The 11,476-nt window shown below is 34.6% G+C and overlaps 2 protein-coding genes and 1 long non-coding RNA gene across 9 annotated transcripts in view; all 3 read right to left on the minus strand.

The window, feature by feature from the left end:
* Window positions 1-3,603: 3,603 nt before the first annotated feature.
* LOC147764387 (uncharacterized) lies at window positions 3,604-4,630 on the minus strand. Its single transcript, XM_087011474.1, has 3 exons — window positions 4,604-4,630; window positions 3,982-4,507; window positions 3,604-3,749 (listed from the first exon to the last, which is right to left on the minus strand). The coding sequence occupies exons 1-3, from the start codon at window positions 4,628-4,630 to the stop codon at window positions 3,715-3,717; spliced, it is 588 nt and encodes a 195-aa protein (XP_086867600.1). The 3' UTR covers window positions 3,604-3,714.
* A 165-nt stretch (window positions 4,631-4,795) lies between these two features.
* Window positions 4,796-5,309, minus strand: LOC147764388 (uncharacterized). Its single transcript, XR_015334427.1, has 3 exons — window positions 5,222-5,309; window positions 5,015-5,092; window positions 4,796-4,865 (listed from the first exon to the last, which is right to left on the minus strand). It is a non-coding gene; the product is annotated as an uncharacterized LOC147764388 (long non-coding RNA).
* An 854-nt stretch (window positions 5,310-6,163) lies between these two features.
* The window catches only part of LOC106176230 (RIMS-binding protein 2-like), a 53,007-nt gene continuing 47,694 nt past the window's right edge, over window positions 6,164-11,476 (minus strand). For all 7 annotated transcript variants that reach the window (XM_087000561.1, XM_087000560.1, XM_013558523.2 and 4 more), the window contains 5 exons: window positions 10,780-11,396; window positions 10,222-10,405; window positions 9,747-9,883; window positions 9,306-9,521; window positions 6,164-8,484 (listed from right to left, as the gene is read on the minus strand). In XM_087000561.1, the coding sequence (XP_086856687.1) occupies window positions 8,341-8,484; window positions 9,306-9,521; window positions 9,747-9,883; window positions 10,222-10,405; window positions 10,780-11,396 (1,298 nt within the window). In that variant the 3' untranslated portion in view covers window positions 6,164-8,340. The remainder of the gene's footprint in view (window positions 8,485-9,305; window positions 9,522-9,746; window positions 9,884-10,221; window positions 10,406-10,779; window positions 11,397-11,476) is intronic.

Consider the following 11,476-nt stretch of genomic DNA (forward strand, 5'->3'; position numbering starts at 1 on the left):
TCAAAAGTATGGGTGCAAATCAGATGTATGTTTCAATAAATGAAAAAAACGTGCAATATGTAATTAAGTGTTAATTTATGTCAGTATGTTTTAGATTGTTTTGTGATATATGGGTCCAAGCTTCAGTAATAAACATGTTGTTATTGAAATGTTTTGGTTATTTGCATTATTCTCTGTGATTGAACAGACGACTATTTGATCACAATTTCCCCTTATATCTTAATATACCTGAGAATTGAAGTAATACAAATGTAATCAATCTTATTCACTTTTATTTCAATTTTCCCCCATCTCTCTTTAATATACAAATAATATTTATATTTACACATATATACACTTTAAACACTAAAGTTTATAGATATTATATACATATTTACATGCATAGACATATTTCTATAACACTAATTACTGTTATTAACTGTAAACTAATTTCAGGAAAGTAAGGAGTCCATTCTATTCGTGAAATTAGAAATAAGTCACTTCTTGCGCAAAAAAAGGCGTTGATTTAACCAGGTGTTAGAGATTCACACACAGACTAATTTCTTTTAAATGAAGATTGTTTCCTGAGGCCAAGAGTTGGTTGGTGTGTAAGTTAGACTGGTACTTGGAAGTTTAACAAGGTGTTTCCACTTCTTCTTCGCTCTCTAGAAAAAAATGGGTTATTATGAAGCACGTATATATTTACAATAAATACAATACCACACCTTGCTCAGCTGCCTCTTTCAGTGCGGCAATTCTGGCCAGCTCGTACTGGCAGGCGATGGAGGGAATCCACTGCCTGAGATACGTTGGGTACTTGCAGTATTTTCCATTCATTGCCGCCTGAGTCTCGGCACATGGTGGTTCCCGCTCCTTTGGACGAAGACCTTTATGGTGAGGCGGCTTATACCATATCCCTGGTTCCACATAAGCAGACTTTTTTAGTGGGCGCTGTAGCTATCCTAGGAGTGCCGCATTCACTGGATTCGTAGCTAGTCTGGCTTATGGTGGGAGAGGAGCTTCTCTTTAAGGGACCAGGAGACGCTGATCTGAAGTTGAAATCTTCCTTGGTTGTTTTCTCGGTAAATCTGAATTCTACTTCCTTGAAAGTATATACTGTTCTTTCTGAAGTTGGACCCAGTTTGGCTGGACTTTCTGGTTTGAAAATAGGAAGACTGTTGGTACAAATTAGGTTTAGTGGTATCGACGCGTCTCGCAGATTTTGCTGTTGGACTTTTATTGGTCTGCAATTTTAGAATATTTTTTGAAATCACCATTTGCCTTAATTACAAATTGACTGCCAGAGGTACATAAATAAATGTTCTAGATTGCAATGGCTAAGCGTATTCGTTGTAGTTCAGAGTCGTAGGGACCAAATTCTTTGAAAATTCCATTGCGTAATTTTTAAGCATACCTTTCTGGTGAAAATAAATCTAACCGTAGATATTTCTGCCGTAAATGAATTTAACTACAGAAATTCATAATTTCTTTGTCACAATAAGTAATGTATTCCAATATTCTTGGTACAGTTTGCCGAAAAAGATTTAAAATTGTACAAAACTCACCAATTTATTCAGGCTGACAATTCTTTCAAGGGGTGCGTTTCTCAAAGAAACAAGTTGGTTCTTTGATTGACTGAAAAAATGATATAAAGCATGGTATATTTTGCATATTTCAACACCTTTATTTACTTCGAATCATGAACAAAACAGTCCTACCAAGAACAAAAATGAAAAAAGTGAAAGGGAGAATTCAATTACTTTTCAGATCGTTCAGCCTCCAGTTTATTCTGCAATGAAGCCCCTGGTGTTTTGCAATCGTCACTGCTTGATGGTAGACTGAAAGAACATTATAAATTATCATTAGATAATACTCTTTGTCAGGGTATCACATAAAACGTGTACATAAAATACATGAAAGGTTTGGTTTCCAATAACGAATTGTTTTTAAACGCAATTTGAATAAATGGAATTAAGTTACCTCAGTTGCCTCGTTTTCTCTCTTCTGAATGTCTTTAATTGAAGATTTGATTTATCCTCCAACTTTTTTCTTGCTTTCTACGAACCTAAAAGATCAATAAAAGTGTTGCACAACGTTTCGTCGAATTGAATTATGATGACAAATATTTTATTATGAATATTACAGTAAGACACATGTTCCGCAAGCAAATAAATTTTCCTCTTATTGAATTGATTGGCCAAATTTGCCATGTGTTGTTATTAACTGGGCGGGCTCTGTCTAATATCCCTAAGGTGTGATATGGGTTCATTATTCTTATGACACAACATCAAAGTACCTTCCCGGTTTTCTTCTTGGTTGCAGTCTCTTCCCTTTTGGGTTCTAATTTCTCATGATTTTCCACCGCAGTGGACCGATCATTCGTATTTATAATTGGTGCCTGTAAGGGTCGGCGACGCCTTCGTAATCTTGACTGAATGTGAGCCGAAGCTGCTAAAAATCTTTCGCGAATGCGAAAATTCATAGGTAAACAACAAGCCATTGTATCTGGTTGCTATACTCTCTGGTTGCTGTCTTTGCTGCCAACGTCACAGACAAGCAAAAAGCTGTACGTATTCACTTGTGACGTCATACAGAAACTACGTTATGTGACACAAGGGAGAACAATACGAACGTATGCATGTGTATCTGTGTGGGTGAAAGCGTAATACTTTTTCCGTCTAAACTACTTAAAGAATTAATTTATTTCAAGGCGTCAATTGGCTGGCATAAAAACAGTTGTATGCATAAATATTTTTCAAATCTTTGGAGTTATCTCTGGAGATTTTACGTTTTTTTTCCCACTGGTTTCACACCGAGTTGGTAATTATCACATTATAAAAAGAATATATGCCTAGAGATGTTAGGTGACCGTAGAAGAGTACGCTTTTTCGGTTTCAGGGGTGTTTTCACGTGAAATGCGAGTACTTTATCTCGGTATCATTCACTGCCACCCTTTAGCCATATATTTGCTTTGAACAACTCTCTGACGTTCTAGGTGTTCTGGCATGATGACAGTGTATTATGTCATACTTATATCCTTAGTATTTATACAAAATGTTTGTGTTTTTTCACAGGCAAGCTTGTCTGTGTGTCTCCCTGCGTGCGTAAGTGTGTTACTACCCCTTATAATATTGTGGATTTTCTTCACCCCCCCCTGACACTTTTTGTGACCCATTTCCTCTTATTACTGCATTTGCTTTTCATATCAGCATCATTTAATAGAATAATTTATATGTATGATTGTTGTATATCAATTTCTTTCCTCTTATAATACACCTAAGAGATGAAACAATACAAACTTAATATAGTGTTATCATTACTTTAATTCACTTGTCTTTACATTTAAGTACAAAAATTATGCTAATGTTTGCACATATATACACTTTTTACAGCAAATCATCGAGATATATACAGGCATCATATATACATATATAAATCATATATCTACAAAACAAACTACTGTTGTAAACTGTTAACAAATTTCTTTCAAATTTATTAACTTATTCCATTTTGAATGGAATTATTTATTTCATCAAAATATTTGGGAGGGTGAATCCGGTCTATTCAGTCAGAAATACTTCTTGTGCAAAAGATTTTATGTGTGCTCGTTGTTGTGCACACAGACTATCAGCAGTTTTGAATTCGTACAATGTATCTCGCTTTTTAATTTAATTGTTTCTGGAGGCCAAGGGTCAAAACGCCGGTTGGTGGATGAGAAAGAGTGGTACTCTAAGCTCAGCAATGTGTCTCTTCTTCCTCCTCCTCGCTCTCTAAAAAAAAATAAAATAAAATAAAATAAAATAAATAATAATAATAAAATGGATTAACATAAGTCATATCTTCAACTCTGTGGACTCATACTTTTAAACATTTTAAACGATAAGCTATTACCCATACTACAAATCACAGCAACATGAAAATTAAATAAGTTTCTTAATTTATCATTTATGAACTTATGAACAAATGAAACAATCACATATATTCAAGTAATACGACACACACCTTGCTCAGCTGCCTCTTTCAGTGCGGCATTTCTGGCCAGCTCGTACTGGCAGGCGATGGAGGGAATCCACTGCCTGAGATACGTTGGGTACTTGCAGTATTTTCCCTTCATTGCCGCCTGGGTCTCGGCACATGGTGGTTCCCGTTCTTTTGGACGAAGACCTTTATGGGGAGGCGGCTTATACCATATCCCTGGTTCCATATAAGCAGACTTCATAGTGGGCGCCCTAGCTACCCTAGGAGTGCCGCATTCACTGGATTCGTAGCTAGTCTGGCTTATGGTGGGAGAGGAGCTTCTCTTCAAGGGACCAGGAGAAGCTGATCTGAAGTTGAAATCTTCCTTGGTTGTTTTCTTAGTCAATTTGAATTCCACCTCCTTGAAAGTATATACTGTTCTTTCTGAAGTTGGACCCAGTTTGGCAGGACTTTCTGGTTTGAAAATAGGAAGACTGTCGCTACTTTTCTGCACATTAGGATCAGTGATACTGACGCGCCTCGCAGATTTTGCTGTTGGAGTTTTGTTGGTCTGCAATTTTAGAATATTGTTATGATATCATCATTAACTCCAATTACGAATTATATTTAATGTTCTAGATTGCAACAGCTAAGTTCAGAGTAGTACGGACAAACTTCTAAGCAAAAATGCCATTTCGTAATTTATCTTTCTATCGAATATAAATCTAACTGGAGATATTTCTTCCAATTAAAATACGGAAAACCATTAATTCTTTATCACAATTTTATTTTGTTATTTATTCCAATATTCTTGTTGCAATGTTTTGCTGTAAACAGATTGAAAATGTACAAAAATTACCAATTTATTCAGGCTGACAATTCTTTCAAGGGGTGCGTTTCTCAAAGAAACGAGTTGGTTCTTTGGTAGACTGAAATTGTAAAACAGCATGGTATGTCTCTTGCATATTTCAACAATGCGCATAAAACTTCTAGAAAATTTCATTTACTTTGAATCATGAACAAAACAGTCCTAAAAAGAACAAAAGCATGAAAAAGGCGAAATATAGAATTCAATTACCTCTCAGATCGTTCAGCCTCCAGTTCATTTTGCAATGAAGCCATTGGTGATTTACAATCGTCACTGTTTGGAGGTGGACTGAAAGAAAATTTTAAATGTTTATTAGATGACACTCTTTGTCGGGGTATCACATTAAAGACATGAAATGTTTGGTTTCCGATAACGAATGAAATTTAAACACCATTTGAATTAATGAAATGATGTTACCTCATTTGCTTGGTTTTCTTTCTTCTGAATTTCTTTAATTGAATATTTGAGTCATCCTCCAATCTTTTTTCTTGTTTTCTACGACTCTGAAAAATAGCAATTACTGTATTTCAAGTACAGCTTTCTACAAAGTTTAGTCTATTTTATTTGTGATGTCAAAAATTTTATCAGAATCTATCTAACAGTTAGATACAGCTTTTGCAAGCAAATGATTTTTCCCCTTGTTGAATTGATTGGCCAAATGTATATTACGTCACATGTTATTAACTGGGCGTTCTCTATCTGCTAGTCTTCTGTTGTGATAAAGGTTCATTATTCATATGATGCAACTTCAATGTACCTTGATGGGGTTCTTCTTGGTTGCAGTCTCTTCCCTTTTGGGTTCTACTTTCTCATGATTTTCCACCGCAATAGATCGATCATTCGTATTTGTAATTGATGCCTGTAAGGGTCGGCGACGCCTTCGTAATCTTGACTGAATGTAAGCCGAAGCTGCTAAAAATCTTTCGCGAATGCGAAAATTCACAGGTAAACAACAAGCCATTGTATCTGGTTGCTATACTCTCTGGTTGCTGTCTTTGCTGCCAACGTCACAGACAAGCAAAAAGCTGTACGTATTCACTTGTGACGTCATACAGAAACTACGTTATGTGACACACGAACGAAGGCGTGTGTATCTGTATGTGTGCGTGAGAGCGCAATGTTTCTTTAAAATACTTCTTAAAGAATGGATTTATTTCAATGCGTCACTTGTCTAGTATAAAAACAGTTGCATAGATGAAATTTTTCAAATCTTTATGGGCTTAATCAATTTTTCATCAGTTTGAAAACGGCACGACCAGCTTCCTGTACTTGGGAAGATTCTCATTTTTAATTGAACCGATCACTTTAAACATATTACCTTTATTTTAAGAATTAAAGAATGGAAAACAGGTAGACATATTTATATTGAAAATATTATTTATCATTTGTATCTATAAATAATACTATTTGGATTTCCATTATACAATTACGTACAATATAGTGTTCACATTCTATAAATACAAGGTCAGGCAGAACCATGGCAGCGGAAAAACTCCGAACCGATTAATTCCTTCTTAGTTGTCAATAAACTATGTAGTGGCACCAAATACCAGGCATAGTAAGCCTTTTAACCTCCCGTGAGTTAACACGCTATCGAAGCACAATGCAAGATAAATCAAAACAATATTTTAAATTACTAGTGCATATATCTTTCTGGTAAAAAAATCCATATTCATCGGCTACTCTCTTAATAGTGAAGACTTAAAACGTGCATCACCAGTCATTATATCGTGTTAAAAGGCACTAGGTGTGAGCTACAAATGACACTGCAAAATAGCAAATATCTTGGTCTCAAACATGATATGCGGTCACACAGAGACAGTTTCTAACATTGGCTACTAGTAGATCTAATTTCTCAAAACTCAAAGAATCCTGTGCAAGAAGGCACTGCAGTCTATCAAACTACTAGCCATAACCCTAAGATAACTAAACATGCAAGATCTAATTTGGATTGTCCGAAGCTTGCTTTGCACTGGCCCCAATGGATTTCTATCATTACTAGCATATCTAATATTATTTTTATGTCTACCATGACAGTCAGTCTTAGGAATGGAAAATTATTAATATACTGCAATTTACAAAAGTAAAAGATTGTACAATGCTCCCGCAAGAGTATTACATATCATAAGACAGAGCCATATGATACAAACTTGACATAAAACCATATAGTTTAACTTATTAACATGGAAATGAATATTGAAAATTGTTAAAATCAATAACAATAAATATATTATATTTATAGATTGGCAATTAGTAATTACTTTGGTATGGGATAATGCGTCTGTAAAGAAACAGATGCACCACAATGAGGTCAGTCTTTTTTTAACATTTAAGATATTTACTGTGACAATTTTGAATCACCCTTGTTAAATTACATTAATTGTTTGAAAAAAAAAAAAAAAAAAACTAACATATAAATACATATTTTAATTGGACTGTTTAACCAAAAGAAAAAAAACATACTGGCAACAAAATAAAGCCTAGTGTCCATCATTTTGCATCAAAATGCACTGAACAGAAAAATTATCACCTTATTTCATAATTATACAAACAGCTTGAATATTCATAATAAACTGGAAGACATCCACTTTTGCAGTTCTTAATCATTATCATTATCAAATTTCATCCAACAGTTAACTTCTGCACAGTATTTAGTGCTTTTGTGGATTATATATTGACATTTTAATTGTATACATTTGACAACCAAGTGAGTGGACTTGATAATATCAGATTTTCATCTCGAAGTTTGCTGTTTAATACCATATTATATGACTTGAATTGTGTTTAACGCTGAAAATTACTATCACCATCCCTATATATTAAAAAAAAAGCAGCTGATAGCCCCCAAAAACTTGTAACATGAACCACGTAGAAATACAGTGCCACTGAGGCAGTCCCAGTCAATAAATATTTGAACCTTTACTGTATCTATATAAATAAAACTAGAAGTATGTAGGAGATTGGCAAATGACAAAAATTAGAAAAGATAATGAACAAGAAGAGTATTTCACAGCTTTAAACAGTTCAGATATGTGCTTTTGTAATGTTAAAAAAAAAAAAAAAGAAAAAAAATTCTGATACTGTAGTTACTGTAACAAATAAAAATATAAGCTTGGATTGCAGAATACACAGACATCAATAAATCTTCTCAATCTAACAGCATGCTGTTGAAGAAAATAAATGCCACTGCCCAAAAACCCTGTAATTACCAACAAAAATTTGCCTATTAAATGAGTCCCTTCTTGTGACAAGTTTTATAAGCATTGCAATTAATTCAATACTGATATTTTCTTTTTTCTATCATCAATCAAGCTCTACAATACATGACTAAGGCATTTCTCTGTCTGCCAGGATGAACAAAATATTTCACATATCTGTGTTTTTTTCTACACATCAAAAAATAAAGGGGAGAAGCACTGCAGTGGTTTCAGTAATTCAAAATTGCCTTCTCTTTTTGGAGGCAAAAAATACTTTCTTTAAGGAAATTTCACAATCATGTCTTGATTGTATTAAATTGCTCTTCATTTAAAATGGAATTATCTTTTCAATTTCTTAAAAATGCTTTTTCCTTTAGAAAAAAATCCTTTCTTCTTTTTCTCCTTGCTCTCATCTCCTGTTGCAACGGGACTGCTCACATCCTTGTCTTTCTTGCCATCTTTCTGGGGTGAACCTGATTTCTCCTTAAAAAAGAGAAGAAAATCCTAAGTTGTGTTAAAAACTTTTCAAAATACACAAATATCTGTAGTTTTCTCTATAGTTTTGTACCACTTCATTCCACATTCATGTCTTTTTTCTGTCATACAAAAAAAAAAAAAAAAAAAAAAAAAAAAAAAAAAAAAAAAAAAAATCATTAGTAAGTTTCTCCATATTTCTTGTCTTAAAATGATATATCTCCAATTGTCAAAATGAATATCTGTATGGAGACAATAGCTAAAACAGTCCTAAGTGTTGAATGATGATGTTTTATAAAGAGGATCTATTGATAAAAAGCTTGTCTTGTTCAGTTAAACACTTGAGAGTTCATGCAATCTTTCAAATACAGCTTTGAAAATAATACGAGTGTTACAAAAACATCCAAAAACACACAAAGCTTTCACAAACTGCTGGTATAGAAAGTGTATATCAAAGAAACAATCCGCCATTTTCAAATTGTGATATGACACCACACGTGCAATCTTTTGTGATTTAAGTTACAAACTGGGTGTGATATCTCCAATTTGTGAAATAAATAAAATGATCATGTCAATGCTAATTTACCCAGACTCTATCTATCAGGAAGCTATGCAGTATAGAAAATGCAGGAATGTCACAGTTTAATGATTCAAAAAGAATATTTATGGCAAGAATACATATGAATTTTAACATATTACTAGATGTTTACCCAGTGTGCATAATTTAGTTCTCAGCAAGACCCCCCCCCCCACACCAAATCTGGTAAAGCACTAGATACACCCTTGGGTTATATATACATAACCAGCCTCTGACCTAGCAATATATTTACCTTCTTATCTTTCTTTGGAGTTCCATCCTCCAATGCACTGCCGGAATTTTGGACTACAGGAGTACCAATTTCCTCCCCCTCATCTTCTCTGAGATCCTCTAAGAAATTGGAAGGTACCAAGCCCTGACGACCATTTAGTTCACCGAGAAAAAAGCCATCTTCATCCATTTCACCATACACCAGGATTATCTGTCCAGCTGAGAATGCCAACTCCACCTATGTCACAAATATACTATATCAATATACATATAAATAATAATAAAAAAAAAATACTTCGACCAATAAATAAATATATAATCATCAATCAAATAAATAGAAAGCAATTACCTACTGTAAATGCAAATGAAAAATAATTATATAAAAATTATTATAATTATTAAATATTCTGACATGCTATCAATCAAAAGTTCTGAAGAGCAATTTGGGCAGTGCAATCTTTACCTCATCTGCATCTACATTGGGGGAAAGTTCCTCAGGATCATAGTCATAAAGAGCTATCATTTTTCTGGCAGGGCCTTGCTTTGGAAAGATGAGGTATCCATTGGAATCATGTTTTTCATCTGGGGTCACATCGTATGCTGAAAAAAAGGAAAAAAGATCAATGGTAAAAACCATCGTATAAACACACAAATACATGACAGATAAAGCTGATTAATTTACCTTGGTAAAAATCAAACCCTTCATACTTGAATTCTTTAAGCAATGAGAAACATTTTAATTTGATATTTTGCAACAATTTGAAAAGAAAATATAATTGAACTGAAAGAAAAAGGTACGAGGCTTTTTAAAAGTGGGAGAGAAAGTCCCAAAATAATAAGAGTTTCTTTGAGAACCATTATAGAAAGCATGAATCTGGTTAAACACATGGAAATTCATTCAATATCTTCATATTTTTCAGAATTTATAACATTCTGACCTTGCTCTCTTCCACCAGGCAGTTGATTGCTGTCTTGTTTGTGGCTCATGCTCTGTTCCAGCAGACCGTCTGCCACATCTTGATCCTCCACTGAGATCTCAGACACCATGTTGCCTGGCACGTAGCCAAAACGCCCACCTGATTCACCGTGGAAGAAACCATCTTCATCTGCTTCTCCATATACCTGAGGAGAATACATTTAGGAGAAAAAAATGACAAATTATCACAGTTTACAATTATGTGTGATACTTTGCAGGGTAAAATGTAACTGCAGAAGAAGTTTTTTTTTTTTGCTTCCTTATACCATTATTATCTCATAACTCTTGGGAATTTCTTTTTGGGTTAAACAAAACAATCCAATGAATTTATTTATCAAACAATATCAAATTGAATTTCTTTTGAATAAAACCTATCTACAACATCAAACTGAATTTTAAATTTGACAAAGTACAATTTTATTAAATATAATATAAAAATATTCATTTATTTTATGTATTTGGTACATTTATATTAAATCGAAAAGAAACGTGTATAATCTTTATCTCAGTTTTCACCGACCTTGATAAGCTGTCCCTCTTTGAAAGGCAGTTCCTCAGCAGCAGCTCCAGGGTTAGGAGACATCACCTCAGGGTCATAGTCAAACAAGGCAATGAACAACCGTACAGGTCCCTCTGGTATCATCTCTTCAGCATTCTCCTCCAAGGACTCACCCTCTCCATCATCCTCGTAGTCAATCAACTCAGACTCTGGGATATCATCCCTGATAGAACTCCTGGACAAATTCTCAGACGCAGAACTTTTTCTTTTCTCCTTTGATGAGTCCATGCCTGTCCTTTCTTCACCCTTGTGGACCCCAGTGCCACTGGTGGGTTTCTCTTTTTCTTTGGCTCGTTTCAAACTGCTGGCCAACTCTTGGTCTAAAGATTGAGTATTAATTGGCTCTTCTTTTCTCTCCCTGTACCCATCCCGTTTGTCCATACCAGGTCCATATTTAGTGTCAGAGCCAGGTTTGTGCTGATGCTGTGTTCCTCTGGGTTGGGCTTTCCCCTGGATGCTGGGACTGTATCCATAGCGAGGAGAGTGACCAGAGCTGACATTGTCACTGCTGTAACTTTCAAATTCATCGTCACTGTAATTTCCCTCCTCTTCTGATGAGCCGCTGTCCTTGGTAATTTCTGAAATGATCATGTGGAACTGATAAGTATGTACCATGAAAGTGCAAAATTGAAGCTTGAAATGAAATAAAACCTTTGCC

The sequence above is a fragment of the Lingula anatina genome, chromosome 1 (genome assembly GCF_051362555.1).
Source record: "Lingula anatina isolate TDL-2025a chromosome 1, LinAna3.0, whole genome shotgun sequence".
Classification (NCBI taxonomy): Eukaryota; Metazoa; Brachiopoda; class Lingulata; order Lingulida; family Lingulidae; genus Lingula; species Lingula anatina.